At 45.1% G+C, this 15,511-nt stretch overlaps 1 protein-coding gene across 1 annotated transcript in view; it reads left to right on the forward strand.

Moving 5' to 3' along the window:
* Positions 1–7,075: 7,075 nt before the first annotated feature.
* The window catches only part of LOC116354053 (extensin-like), a 14,695-nt gene continuing 6,259 nt past the window's right edge, over positions 7,076–15,511 (forward strand). The window contains exon 1 of the mRNA XM_031793058.1: positions 7,076–7,098. Within this exon, the coding sequence (XP_031648918.1) occupies positions 7,076–7,098 (23 nt within the window). The remainder of the gene's footprint in view (positions 7,099–15,511) is intronic.

Here is a 15,511-nt window from a genome sequence, read left to right on the forward strand (position 1 = left end):
GCTACATATTCGTCGCCAGACCCACTGGCTCCAGGTCATCTACAAGTCCATGCTAGGTAAAGCTCTGCCTTATCTCAGCTCACTGGTCATGATAACAACACCCACCCGTAGCACACACTCCAGCAGCTATATCTCACTGGTCATCCCCAAAGCCAACATCTCATTTGGCCACCTTTCCTTCCAGTTCTCTGCTGCCAGTGACTGGAACAAATTGCAAAAATCGCTGAAGCTGGAGGCTTATATTTCCCTCACTAACTTTAAACATCAGCTATCTGAGCAGCTAACCGATCGCTGCAGCTGTACATAGTCCATCTGTAAATAGCCCACCCAATCTACCTACCTCATCCCCATATTGTTTATATTTACTTTGCTGCTCTTTTGCACACCAGTATCACTACTTACACACCAGTATCACTACTTATACACCAGTATCACTACTTATACACCAGTATCACTACTTATACACCAGTACCACTACTTACACACCAGTATCACTACTTACACACCAGTATCACTACTTATACACACCAGTATCACTACTTACACACCAGTATCACTACTTATACACACCAGTATCACTACTTATACACCAGTATCACTACTTATACACCAGTATCACTACTTATACACACCAGTATCACTACTTACACACCAGTATCACTACTTACACACCAGTATCACTACTTACACACCAGTATCACTACTTACACACCAGTATCACTACTTATACACCAGTATCACTACTTACACACCAGTATCACTACTTACACACCAGTATCACTACTTACACACCAGTATCACTACTTATACACACCATCATCTGCTCATCATCATCTGATCATCCATCACTCCAGTGTTCATCTGCTAAATTGTAATTATTCTCTCCTATGGCCTATGTATTGCCTTACCTCCTCACGCCATTTGCACACACTGTATATAGACTTTCTTTTTTTCTATTGTGTTATTGACTGTACGCTTGTTTATTCCATGTAACTCTGTGCTGCTGTTTCTGTCACACTGCTATGCTTTATCTTGGCCAGGTCAAAGTTGTAAATGAGAACTTGTTCTCAACTAGCCTACCTGGTTAAATAAAGGTGAAATATACATATATATATTTTTTTTTAATCAAGAGAACATCCCTGGTCATCTCTATTGCCTCTGATCTAGCAGACTTAATAAACACAAATGCTTTGCTTGTAAATGATGTAAATGTAAATGATGTCTGAGTGTTGGATTGTGCCACTGGCTGTAATTAATTAATTAGTAATCCGTAATTAAAGAAAAAAAACAAGAAAATCATCTGGTCATCTGGTTTGCCTATTATAAGGATAATTATTATAATTTATACTTTTGATACTTAATTATATTTTAGCGATAACATTTACTTTTGATACTTAAGTATATTTAAAACCAAATACCAAAGACTTTTACTCAAGTAGTATTTTACTGGGTGAATTTCAGAGCTCCAGAGTTCTTCTGTGGAGATGGGAGAACCTTCCAGAAGGACAACCATCTCTGCAGCACTCCAAACTACCAATCAGGCCTTTATGGCAGAGTGGCCAGACAGAAGCCACTCCTCCTTGGAGTTTGCCGAAAAGCACCTAAAGAACACTCAGACCATGAGAAACAAGATTCTCTGGTCTGACAGGCACCGCTCATCACCTGGCCAATACCATCCCTACGGTGAAGCATGGTGGTGGCGGCAGCATGCCCTGGGGCTGTTATTCAGCTGCAGGAACTGGGAGACTAGTCAGGATCAAGGGAAAGATGAACAGAGTAAAGTACAGAGAGGTCCTTGATGAAAACCTGCTTTAGAGCTGTGGTGAACATAAGCACAGGACAACAACCCTAAGGACACAGCCAAGATAATGCAGGAGTGGCTTCAGGACAATTCTCTGTTCTTGATTGGCCCAGCCAGAGCCCGGACTTGAACCCGATCGAACATCTCTGGAGAGACCTGACAATAGCTGTGCAGTGACGCTCCCCATCTAACTTGATAGAGCTTGAGATGATCTGCAGAGAAGAATGGGAGAAACTCCCCAAATACAGGTGTGCCAAGATTGTAGCGTCATACCCAAGAAGACTCGAGGCTGTTAACGCTGCCAAAGGTGCTTCAACAAAGTACTGAGTAAAGGGTCTGAAACTGTAAATGTGATATTTGCTTTATTTTTTCATGAATGTGCAAACATTTCTAAACACCTGTTTTTGTTTTGTCATTATTGGGTGTTGTAATGTCATTATGGGGTATTGTGATGTCATTATTGGGTATTGTGATGTCATTATGGGGTATTGTGATGTCATTATTGGGTGTTGTGATGTCATTAAGGGGGATTGTGATGTCATTATTGGGTGTTGTGATGTCATTATTGGGTGTTGTGATGTCATTATGGGGTATTGTGATGTCATTATGGGGTATTGTGATGTCATTATTGGGTGTTGTGATGTCATTGTAAATCTGATATTTCAGTGATTTATGTTTAAAAAATTAGGTAATAAAAATAAAAAAATACTGTCATTGCTTTGTCATCGACCCCAATAACTTCCATGGGATATGCGTCAACAGCGTCAATAGCGTCAACAGCAACCTTGGGAAAATCCTCTGCATTATCATTAACGGCAGACTCATACATTTCCTCAGTGAAAACAATGTACTGAGCAAATGTCAAATGTCAAATGGAATAATTAACACAGAAACAAAGCAAAACAAAGGAAAAAGCCTTCTCATGCTTTGTTGATTAAAAAAAGAAGCTTTTGACTCAATTTCATATGAGGGTCTGCTATAGAAATTGATAGAAAGTGGTGTTGGGGGAAAAGCATACAACATTATAAAATTCATTCATTCATACAAACAGCAAGTGTGGCAAAAAATACATACATTTCTTTCCTCAGGGCCATGAGGTCATGGGATGCAGCTGGGGTGAGGCTGGGATGCAGCTGGGGTCATGGGCTGGGATGCAGCTGGGGTGAGGCTGGGATGCAGCTGGGGTCATGGGCTGGGATGCAGCTGGGGTGAGGCTGGGATGCAGCTGGGGTGAGGCTGGGATGCAGCTGGGGTGAGGCAGGGATGCAGCTGGGGTGAGGCTGGGATGCAGCTGGGGTGAGGCTGGGATGCAGCTGGGGTGAGGCTGGGATGCAGCTGGGGTCATGGGCTGGGATGCAGCTGGGGTGAGGCTGGGATGCAGCTGGGGTGAGGCTGGGATGCAGCTGGGGTGAGGCTGGGATGCAGCTGGGGTGAGGCTGGGATGCAGCTGGGGTCATGGGCTGGGATGCAGCTGGGGTGAGGCTGGGATGCAGCTGGGGTGAGGCTGGGATGCAGCTGGGGTGAGGCTGGGATGCAGCTGGGGTGAGGCTGGGATGCAGCTGGGGTGAGGCTGGGATGCAGCTGGGTGAGGCTGGGATGCAGCTGGGGTCATGGGCTGGGATGCAGCTGGGGTGAGGCTGGGATGCAGCTGGGGTGAGGCTGGGATGCAGCTGGGGTGAGGCTGGGATGCAGCTGGGGTGAGGCTGGGATGCAGCTGGGGTCATGGGCTGGGATGCAGCTGGGGTGAGGCTGGGATGCAGCTGGGGTGAGGCTGGGATGCAGCTGGGGTGAGGCTGGGATGCAGCTGGGGTGAGGCTGGGATGCAGCTGGGGTGAGGCTGGGATGCAGCTGGGGTCATGGGCTGGGATGCAGCTGGGGTGAGGCTGGGATGCAGCTGGGGTCATGGGCTGGGATGCAGCTGGGGTCATGGGCTGGGATGCAGCTGGGGTGAGGCTGGGATGCAGCTGGGGTGAGGCTGGGATGCAGCTGGGGTGAGGCTAGGATGCAGCTGGGGTGAGGCTGGGATGCAGCTGGGGTCATGGGCTGGGATGCAGCTGGGGTCATGGGCTGGGATGCAGCTGGGGTCATGGGCTGGGATGCAGCTGGGGTGAGGCTGGGATGCAGCTGGGGTGAGGCTAGGATGCAGCTGGGGTGAGGCTGGGATGCAGCTTAAGCCCCATCCTCTTCAACATGTAAATTCATCAATAAAAGAAACATCCTTTTTCAGGACCCTGTCTTTCAAAGATAATTCGTAAAAATCCCAATAACTTCACAGATCTTCATTGTAAAGGGTGTAAACACTGTTTCCCATGCTTGTGATGAACCATAAACAATTAATGAACATGCACCTGTTGAATGGTCATTAAGACAATAACAGCTTACAGATGGTAGGTAATTAAGGTCACTGTTATGAAAACTTAGGACACTAAAGAGGCCTTTCTACTGACTCTGAAAAACACCAAAAGAAAGATGCCCAGGGTCCCTGCTCATTTGCGTGAACGTGCCTTGGGCATGCTGTAAGGAAGCATAAATGTCTGTACTGTGAGATGAGACAGGAAGGACAGCCGACCATGTGTAACAACACCTGCACAGGATCGGTACATCCGAACATCACACCTGCGGGACAGGTACAATAACTGCCCGAATTACACCAGGAACGCACAATCCCTCCATCAGTGCTTAGACTGTCCGCAATAGGCTGAGAGAGGCTGGACTGAGGGCTTGTAGGCCTGTTGTAAGGCAGGTCCTCACCAGACATCACCGGCAACAACGTCGCCTATGGGCACATTCCCACCATCGCTGGACCAGACAGGACTGGCAGAAACTGCTCTTCACTGACAAGTCACGGTTTTGTCTCACCAGGGGTGATGGTTGGATTCGCTTTTAAGGAATGAGCGTTACACTGAGGCCTGTACTCTGGAGTGCGATCGATTTGGAGGTGGAGGGTCCGTCATGGACTGGGGCGGTGTGTCACAGCATCATCAGACTGAGCTTGTTGTCATTGCAGGCAATCTCAACGCTGTGCGTTACAGGGAAGACATCCTTCTCCCTCATGTGGTACCCTGCCTGCAGGCTCATCGTGACATGACCCTCCAGCATGACAATGCCACCAGCCATAATGCTCGTTCTGTGTGTGATTTCCTGCAAGACAGGAATGTCAGTATTCTGCCATGGCCAACGAAGAGCCAACGAAGAGCCCGGATCTCAATCCCATTGAGCACGTCTGGGGCATGTTGGATCGGAGGGTGAGGACTAGGGCCATTCCCCCCAGAAATGTCCGGGAACTTGCAGGTATCTTGGTGGAAGAGTGGGGTAACATCTCACAGCCAGAACTGGCAAATCTGGTGCAGTCCATGAGGAGGAGATGCACTGCAGTACTTAATGCAGCTGGTGGCCACACCAGATACTGACTGTTACTTTTGATTTTGACCCCCCCTTTGTTCAGGGACACATTATTCCATTTCTGTTAGTCACATGTCTGTGGAACTTGTTCAGTTTATGTCTCAGTTGTTGAATCTTGTTATGTTCATACAAATATTTACACATGTTAAGTTTGCTGAAACTAAACGCAGTGGACAGTGAGAGGACGTAACTTTTTTTGCTGAGTTTATATCCACGAATTTGCGAGGGCACTAGGACAGTCTGCAGCACCCGGCGTCACCCTACGAGAACCTGAAGTCAAATGTCTACTGTTTGCTGATGATCTGGTGCTTCTGTCACCAACCAAGGAGGGCCTACAGCAGCACCTAGATCTTCTGCACAGATTCTGCCAGACCTGGGCCCTGACAGTAAATCTCAGTAAGACCAAAATAATGGTGTTACAAAAAAGGTCCAGTTGCCAGGACCACAAATACAAATTCCATCTAGAGAGAGAGGGAGGGAGACAGAGAAGAGAGACAGAGAGTGATGAAGAGAGAGAGATGGAGAGAGAGGGAGCGAGAGAGAAGAGAGGCAGAGATCGATAGAGAGAGAGGGAGGGAGAGAGAGAAGAGAGGCGGAGATCGATGGAGAGAGAGAGATGGAGAGAGAAGAGAGGCAGAGAGCGATGGAGAGAGATGAGAGCCAGAGAGCAATGGAGAGAGAGCGATGGAGAGAGAAGAGAGGCAGAGAGCGATAGAGAGAGAGATGGAGAGACAGAGAGCGATGAAGAGGGAGGGAGAGGGAGCGAGAGAGAAGAGAGGCAGAGATCGATGGAGAGAGCGAGATGGAGAGAGAGGGAGCGAGAGAGATGAGAGCCAGAGAGCGATTTAGAATGAGAGAGATGGAGAGAGAAGAGAGACAGAGATCGATGGAGAGAGAGGGAGCGAGAGAGAAGAGAGGCAGAGAGCAATGGAGAGAGAGAGAGGGAGCGAGAGAGAAGAGAGGCAGAGATCGATGGAGAGAGAGAGATGGAGAGAGAGGGAGCGAGAGAGATGAGAGGCAGAGAGCAATGGAGAGAGCGAGATGGAGAGAGAGGGAGCGAGAGAGATGGAGAGAGAGGGAGCGATCGATGGATGAGAGAGAAGGAAAGATAATAATAATTATTAATTATTTTATTACAATGTTTTTTGTGTACATTGTTGCTTTATTGATGCAATGTTTATCATGCCAATAAAGCAAATTAAATTTGAATTTGATAGAGAAAGAGAGAGAAGTAGAGAGAAATGGACACAGACTGATGAGAGAGAGATGGAGAGAGAGAGAAGTGAGTGGGGGAGTGAGGGAGTGAGAGGGGGAGTGAGAGAGAGAGAGCTGGAGAGAGAGGGAGTGAGAGAGCCAGAGATTGATGGAGAGAGAGAGAGAAAGGTAGAGAAGAGAGATGGAGAAAGAAAGACAGAGTGAGAGAGTGAGATATAGAGAAAGGCCTATCCTAGATAGAGGGTCATTACCCTGCTCTAATTGGAGATAATTCTGATAATATTGAGGCTAAGCAATATTCCTTCAGGGAATCACTTAGGAAAATCAATAAATGGACCGAATACATGAATATTGATGAGTAAAATGAGAGAGGGAGAGAAAGGATAGAGAGAAGGAGAGAGAAACGGAGAGAGAGAAGGAGAGAGAGACGGAGAGAGAGAAGGAGAGCGAGAAGGAGAGAGAGACGAAGAGAGAGGAGAGAGAGGAGAGAGAGAAGAAGGAGAGAGAGAGAAAAAGAGAGAGAAGGAGGGAGAGAAGAAGAGAGAGAGAAAAGACAGAGAAGCGTCAGTCAGCAAAAGGAGAGTGAAAGGAGAGACAATGAAAAAGGGGAGAAAAAAAGGGAGGCTTGTTTTATTTTCCAGACACCAGAGATAAGCTATGATAGATACGCTATGGGATCTGTAAGGGGGTTTTGGTGAAGCTTTGGGATAACTCTTGCATAGATTAGTAATAAATCATATTATATAGGCCTATTGTGCCAATGAGCCACAGTGATTTAAACAGTTAATGCAATGTGCACTAATGGAATGGAAGATTGGAGGGAGGCAGCAAGGAGAGGAAGACAGAGGAGAGGAGGAGAGAGACAGAGGAAGACAGAGGAAGAGAGAGAGAGAGAGAGAGAAAGAGAGAGAGACAGAGGAAGACAGAGGAGAGAGAGAGAGAGACAGAGGAAGACAGAGGAGAGACAGAGGAAAGAGAGAAGACAGAGGAAAGACTAGAGAGAGACAGAGGAGAACAGAGGAAGAGAGAGAGAGAGAGAGAAGACAGAGGAAGAGACAGAGACAGAGGAAGAAGAGGAAGAGAGAGAGACAGAGAGACAGAGAAGACAGAGAAGAGAGAGAGAGAGACAGAGGAAGACAGAGGAAAAGAGAGAGAGAGACACGAGGAAGACAGAGGACAGAGAGAGAGAGGACAGAGGAGACAAGGAAGAGAGAGAAGACAGAGGAGGACAGAGGAAGAGAGAGAGAGAGAGACAGAGAAGAGAAGAGAGAAAGGACAGAGGAGAAAGAAAGACAGAGGAAGACAGAGGAAGAGAGAGAGAGAGGAAGACAGAGGAAGAGAGAGAGAGACAGAGAGAGAGACAGAGGAAGAGAGAGAGAGAGGAAGACAGAGGAAGACAGAGGAAGAGAGAGAGAGAGGAAGACAGAGGAAGACAGAGGAAGACAGAGGAAGAGAGAGAGAGAGGAAGACAGAGGAAGAGAGAGAGAGACAGAGAGAGAGACAGAGGAAGACAGAGGAAGACAGAGGAAGAGAGAGAGAGAGGAAGACAGAGGAAGAGAGAGGAAGAGAGAGAGACAGAGGAAGACAGAGGAAGAGAGAGAGAGACAGAGAGAGAGACAGAGGAAGACAGAGGAAGACAGAGGAAGAGAGAGAGAGAGAGACAGAGGAAGACAGAGGAAGAGAGAGAGAGAGACAGAGGGAGAAAGAGGAAGACAGATCTTTGACAGAACAACAGCAATTAAAGCAGTGTTACTGCAACACACACACACACACACACACACACACACACACACACACACACACACACAGACACACACACACACACACACACACACACACACACACACACACACACACCACACACACACACACACACACACACACACACACACACACACACACCACACACACACACACACACACACACACACACACACACACACACACACACACACACACACACACACACACACAGACACACACACAGACACACACAACACACACACACACACACACACACACACACAGACACACACACACACACACACACACACACACACACACACACAGACACACACACACACACACACACACACACACACACACACACAGACACACACAGACACACACACACACACACACACACACACACACAGAAACGTCATCAACACATGTCACATCATACACACACATAACCAGCAGTTTCAAAGAGCAACACAGCAATACATTCTGGTTGGACCTGAGAAATCGATAGTCTCTATTGATTGGTGTGTATTGATTCTGGTCTTATCACAGGACTGCTGGGTATTAGCCTGGCCCTGACCTGATAATTGATTGGCAGAGAAAACTGAGAGAGGATTATAGGATGAGTGGTTTGTATGTTTGTATGTGTGTATGTGTGTGTGTGTGTGTGTGTGTGTGTGTGTGTGTGTGTGTGTGTGTGTGTGTGTGGTGTGTGTGTGTGTGTGTGTGTGTGTGTGTGGTGTATCGGTGTGCTGAGATTAGTTAGAATAGAGTAGTGTAGTGTAGTGTAGTGTGGTGTAGTGTAGAGTGGTGTAGTGTAGTGTGGTGTAGTGTAGTGTAGTGTATTGTAGTTTAGTGTAGTGTATTGTAGTGTGGTGTATTGTAGTGTGGTGTAGTGTAGTGTGGTGTAGTGTATTGTAGTGTGGTGTAGAGTGGTGTAGTGTAGAGTGGTGTAGTGTGGTGTAGTGTGGTGTAGTGTAGAGTGGTGTAGTGTAGTGTGGTTTAGTATAGAGTGGTGTAGAGTGGTGTAGTGTAGAGTGGTGTAGTGTAGTGTAGTGTAGTGTGGTGTAGTGTGGTGTAGTGTAGAGTGGTGTAGTGTAGTGTGGTGTAGTGTGGTGTATAGTAGTGTAGTGTAGTGTGGTGTAGTGTATTGTAGTGTGGTGTAGTGTGGTTTAGTGTAGTGTAGTGTGGTGTGGTGTTCTGCACTGTAGTTTAGTATGGTGTGGTATAGTGTAGTTTGGTGTGGTATTGTGGTATAGTGTAGTGTAGTGTATTGTGGTGTAGTGTAGTGTAGTGTAGTGTTGTGTAGTGTAGTGTGGTGTATTGTAGTGTAGTGCAGTGTGGTGTATTGTAGTATAGTGTAGTGTGGAATGGTGTAGTGTAGTGCGGTGTAGTGTAGTGTAGTGTGGTATAGTGTAGTGTGGTTTAGTGTGGTGTATAGTAGTGTAGTGTAGTGTGGTGTAGTGTATTGTATTGTAGTGTGGTGTAGTGTGGTGTATTGTAGTGTAGTGTATTGTAGTGTGGTGTAGTGTGGTGTATTGTAGTGTGGTGTAGTGTGGTGTATTGTAGTGTAGTGTAGTGTGGTGTAGTGTATTGTAGTGTGGTGTATTGTAGTGTGGTGTAGTGTGGTGTATTGTAGTGTAGTGTAGTGTAGTGTGGTGTAGTGTGGTGTATTGTAGTGTGGTGTAGTGTGGTGTATTGTAGTGTGGTGTAGTGTGGTGTAGTGTATTGTGCTGTGGTTTGAGTTTGAGTTAATTTTTATTTTTACAGGGACAGTGCACATTAATCAACATTTCAGTAAAAGTGCCGGTTTTAGCCAACAGGCTAATTTTCAACCGCAGTCCCTGGGCAGGTTATTAAAAACAATTACAATATAGACAATAGCAACATAGAACAAGCAAGACATAGCAACATAGGACAAGCAAGACGTAGCATACAGACAGAGCAGCATAAAACAAAAGCAGCAAGACAAAATTCATAAAAGCAACAAAGTGTTTCCACACCTCACAAGCTACAGACAACAGACAACATGGAGAGCTGCAACACACAGCTAGGGACCATGTTCACAAATCTGATTGACCTTTAGCCATGTCTTCAAGCATTTTGTGAAAGTGTGATATGTGGTGCAGTTATGTGTGTCTGATGGCAGTGTATTCCAGACATGGGAAGCTCTCACAGAGAATGCAGATTTACTAAAGGTGCTTTTCCTTAGGGGAACTATACAGTCACCTCTCATGGCAGACCTTGTGGATCTGCTGCCATATGTCTGGGTTTTCTGTTTAACAAAAATATTGAGTGGAGGGGGAGCCAGGCCATTGAGGATCTTGAATACAAGACATGCGTCGGTGTATTGCACAAGATTTTCCCAACTCAAGAGCGGTGTAGTGTATTGTAGTGTAGTGTGGTGTAGAGTGGTGTAGTGTGGTGTATTGTAGTGTGGTATAGTGTAGTGTAGTGTAGTGTAGTGTAGTGTAGTGTAGTGTGGTATAGTGTGGTGTAGTGTAGTGTAGCGTAGCATAGTGTGGTGTTCTGCACTGTAGTTTAGTATGGTGTGGTATAGTGTAGTTTGGTGTGGTATAGTGTATTGTGGTATAGTGTAGTGTAGTGTAGTGTATTGTGGTGTAGTGTAGTGTAGTGTGGTGTAGTGTAGTGTAGAGCGGTATAGTGTAGTGTGGTGTAGTGTAGTGTATTGTGGCATATTGTAGTGTAGCGTAGCATAGTGTGGTGTGGTGTTCTGCACTGTAGTTTAGTATGGTGTGGTATAGTGTAGTGTAGTGTAGTGTAGTGTGGTGTGGTATAGTGTGATGTAGTGTAGTGTAGCGTAGCATAGTGTGGTGTTCTGCACTGTAGTTTAGTATGGTGTGGTGTAGTGTAGTGTAGTGTGGTATAGTTTAGTGTGGTTTAGTGTGGTGTATAGTAGTGTAGTGTAGTGTGGTGTAGTGTATTGTAGTGTGGTGTATTATAGGCTGGTGTAGTGTGGTGTATTTTAGTGTAGTGTAGTGTATTGTGCTGTGGTGTAGTGTAGTGTGGTGTAGTGTGGTGTAGTGTATTGTAGTGTAGTGTAGTGTAGTGTGGTGTAGTGTATTGTAGTGTAGTGTAGATGTGGTGTAGTGTGGTGTAGTGTAGTATAGTGTAGTGTAGTGTGGTTTATTGTAGTGTGGTGTGGTGTAGTGTAGTGTGGTTTAGTGTATAGTGGTGTAGTGTAGTATAGTGTGGTGTAGTGTAGTGTATTGTGGTGTAGTGTGGTTTAGTGTAGTCTATTGCGGTGTAGTGTGGTGTGGTGTAGTGTAGTGTAGTCTATTGTGTTGTAGTGTTGTCTATTGTGGTGTAGTGTAGTGTAGTGTGGTTTAGTGAAGTGTAGTGTGGTGCATTGTAGTGTATTGTAGAGGGCTGTAGAGTGGTGTAGTGTAGTTAGGTGTATATTAGTGTATGGTATTGTAGTGTAGTGTAGTGTGTCATAGTGTAGTGTATTGTAGTGTGGTGTAGTGTAGTGTGGTGTAGTGTAGTGTAGTGCCGTATAGTGTAGTGTGGTGTAGTGTAGTGTATTGTGGCATATTGTAGTGTAGCGTAGCATAGTGTGGTGTGGTGTTCTGCACTGTAGTTTAGTATGGTGTGGTATAGTGTAGTGTAGTGTAGTGTGGTGTGGTATAGTGTGGTGTAGTGTAGCGTAGCATAGTGTGGTGTTCTGCACTGTAGTTTAGTATGGTGTGGTGTAGTGTAGTGTAGTGTGGTATAGTTTAGTGTGGTTTAGTGTGGTGTATAGTAGTGTAGTGTAGTGTGGTGTAGTGTATTGTAGTGTGGTGTATTGTAGGCTGGTGTAGTGTGGTGTATTTTAGTGTAGTGTAGTGTATTGTGCTGTGGTGTAGTGTAGTGTGGTGTAGTGTGGTGTAGTGTATTGTAGTGTAGTGTGGTGTAGTGTATTGTAGTGTAGTGTAGTGTGGTGTAGTGTGGTGTAGTGTAGTGTAGTGTAGTGTGGTTTATTGTAGTGTGGTGTGGTGTAGTGTAGTGTGGTTTAGTGTATAGTGGTGTAGTGTAGTATAGTGTGGTGTAGTGTAGTGTAGTGTATTGTGGTGTAGTGTGGTTTAGTGTAGTCTATTGCGGTGTAGTGTGGTGTGGTGTAGTGTAGTGTAGTCTATTGTGTTGTAGTGTTGTCTATTGTGGTGTAGTGTAGTGTGGTTTAGTGAAGTGTAGGTTGGTGCATTGTAGTGTATTGTAGAGGGCTGTAGAGTGGTGTAGTGTAGTTAGGTGTATATTAGTGTATGGTATTGTAGTGTAGTGTAGTGTGTCATAGTGTAGTGTATTGTAGTGTGGTGTAGTGTAGTGTGGTGTAGTGTAGTGTAGTGCGGTATAGTGTAGTGTGGTGTAGTGTAGTGTATTGTGGCATATTGTAGTGTAGCGTAGCATAGTGTGGTGTGGTGTTCTGCACTGTAGTTTAGTATGGTGTGGTATAGTGTAGTGTAGTGTAGTGTGGTGTGGTATAGTGTGGTGTAGTGTAGTGTAGCGTAGCATAGTGTGGTGTTCTGCACTGTAGTTTAGTATGGTGTGGTGTAGTGTAGTGTAGTGTGGTATAGTTTAGTGTGGTTTAGTGTGGTGTATAGTAGTGTAGTGTAGTGTGGTTGTAGTGTATTGTAGTGTGGTGTATTGTAGGCTGGTGTAGTGTGGTGTATTTTAGTGTAGTGTAGTGTATTGTGCTGTGGTGTAGTGTAGTGTGGTGTAGTGTGGTGTAGTGTATTGTAGTGTAGTGTAGTGTAGTGTGGTGTAGTGTATTGTAGTGTAGTGTAGTGTGGTGTAGTGTGGTGTAGTGTAGTATAGTGTAGTGTAGTGTGGTTTATTGTAGTGTGGTGTGGTGTAGTGTAGTGTGGTTTAGTGTGTAGTGGTGTAGTGTAGTATAGTGTGGTGTAGTGTAGTGTAGTGTATTGTGGTGTAGTGTGGTTTAGTGTAGTCTATTGCGGTGTAGTGTGGTGTGGTGTAGTGTAGTGTAGTCTATTGTGTTGTAGTGTTGTCTATTGTGGTGTAGTGTAGTGTAGTGTGGTTTAGTGAAGTGTAGTGTGATGCATTGTAGTGTAATGTAGAGGGCTGTAGAGTGGTGTAGTGTAGTTAGGTGTGTATTAGTGTATGGTATTGTAGTGTAGTGTAGTGTGTCATAGTGTAGTGTATTGTAGTGTGGTGTAGTGTGGTGTAGTGTATTGTAGTTTAGTGTAGTGTATTGTAGTGTGGTGTATTGTAGTGTGGTGTAGTGTAGTGTAGTGTAGTGTAGTGTGGTGTAGTGTAGTGTATTGTAGTGTAGTGTAGTGTGCTGTAGTGTTGTGTAGTGTTGTGTAGTGTAGTTTAGTGTAGTGCGATGTGGTGGATTGTGGTGTTGTGTAGTGTAGAGTGGTGTGGTGGAGTGTGGTGTAGTAGATTGGAGTGTAGTGTAGTGGAGTGTGGTGTAGTGTGGTGTGGTGTAGTGGGGTGTGGTGTAGTAGAGTGGAGTGTAGTGTAGTGGAGTGTGGTGTAATGTATTGGAGTGTAGTGTAGTGTAGTGTGGTGTGGTGTAGTGGGGTGTGGTGGAGTGTGGTGTAGTGTAGTGTGGTGTGGTATAGTGTGGTGTAGTGTAGTGGAGTGTGGTGTAGTGCAGTGTGGTGTACTGTAGTGTAGTGTAGTGTGGTGTAGTGTAGTGCGGTATAGTGTAGTGTGGTGTAGTGTAGTGTATTGTGGCATATTGTAGTGTAGCGTAGCATAGTGTGGTGTGGTGTTCTGCACTGTAGTTTAGTATGGTGTGGTATAGTGTAGTGTAGCATAGTGTGGTGTTCTGCACTGTAGTTTAGTATGGTGTGGTATAGTGTAGTTTGGTGTGGTATAGTGTATTGTGGTATAGTGTAGTGTAGTGTAGTGTATTGTGGTATAGTTTAGTGTGGTTTAGTGTGGTGTATAGTAGTGTAGTGTAGTGTGGTGTAGTGTATTGTAGTGTGGTGTATTGTAGGCTGGTGTAGTGTGGTGTATTTTAGTGTAGTGTAGTGTATTGTGCTGGGGTGTAGTGTAGTGTAGTGTGGTGTAGTGTATTGTAGTGTAGTGTAGTGTGGTGTAGTGTATTGTAGTGTAGTGTAGTGTATTGTAGTGTGGTGTAGTGTGGTGTAGTGTAGTATAGTGTAGTGTAGTGTGGTTTATTGTAGTGTGGTGTGGTGTAGTGTAGTGTGGTTTAGTGTATAGTGGTGTAGTGTAGTGTGGTGTAGTGTAGTGTAGTGTATTGTGGTGTAGTGTGGTTTAGTGTAGTCTATTGCGGTGTAGTGTGGTGTGGTGTAGTGTAGTGTAGTCTATTGTGTTGTAGTGTTGTCTATTGTGGTGTAGTGTAGTGTAGTGTGGTTTAGTGAAGTGTAGTGTGGTGCATTGTAGTGTATTGTAGAGGGCTGTAGAGTGGTGTAGTGTAGTTAGGTGTATATTTGTGTATGGTATTGTAGTGTAGTGTGTCATAGTGTAGTGTATTGTAGTGTGGTGTAGTGTGGTGTAGTGTATTGTAGTTTAGTGTAGTGTATTGTAGTGTGGTGTAGTGTAGTGTGGTGTAGTGTAGTGTATTGTAGTGTAGTGTAGTGTGCTGTAGTGTTGTGTAGTGTTGTGTAGTGTAGTTTAGTGTAGTGCGATGTGGTGGATTGTGGTGTTGTGTAGTGTAGAGTGGTATGGTGGAGTGTGGTGTAGTAGATTGGAGTGTAGTGTAGTGGAGTGTGGTGTAGTGTATTGGAGTGTAGTGTAGTGTAGTGTGGTGTAGTGTGGTGTGGTGTAGTGGGGTGTGGTGTAGTAGAGTGGAGTGTAGTGTAGTGGAGTGTGGTGTAGTGTATTGTAGTGTAGTGTAGTGTATTGTAGTGTGGTGTAGTGTGGTGTAGTGTAGTATAGTGTAGTGTAGTGTGGTTTATTGTAGTGTGGTGTGGTGTAGTGTAGTGTGGTTTAGTGTATAGTGGTGTAGTGTAGTGTGGTGTAGTGTAGTGTAGTGTATTGTGGTGTAGTGTGGTTTAGTGTAGTCTATTGCGGTGTAGTGTGGTGTGGTGTAGTGTAGTGTAGTCTATTGTGTTGTAGTGTTGTCTATTGTGGTGTAGTGTAGTGTAGTGTGGTTTAGTGAAGTGTAGTGTGGTGCATTGTAGTGTATTGTAGAGGGCTGTAGAGTGGTGTAGTGTAGTTAGGTGTATATTTGTGTATGGTATTGTAGTGTAGTGTAGTGTGTCATAGTGTAGTGTATTGTAGTGTGGTGTAGTGTGGTGTAGTGTATTGTAGTTTAGTGTAGTGTATTGTAGTGTGGTGTATTGTAGTGTGGTGTAGTGTAGTGTAGTGTAGTGTGGTGTAGTGTAGTGTATTGTAGTGTAGTGTAGTGTGCTGTAGTGT

The sequence above is a fragment of the Oncorhynchus kisutch genome, linkage group LG16 (genome assembly GCF_002021735.2).
Source record: "Oncorhynchus kisutch isolate 150728-3 linkage group LG16, Okis_V2, whole genome shotgun sequence".
Classification (NCBI taxonomy): Eukaryota; Metazoa; Chordata; class Actinopteri; order Salmoniformes; family Salmonidae; genus Oncorhynchus; species Oncorhynchus kisutch.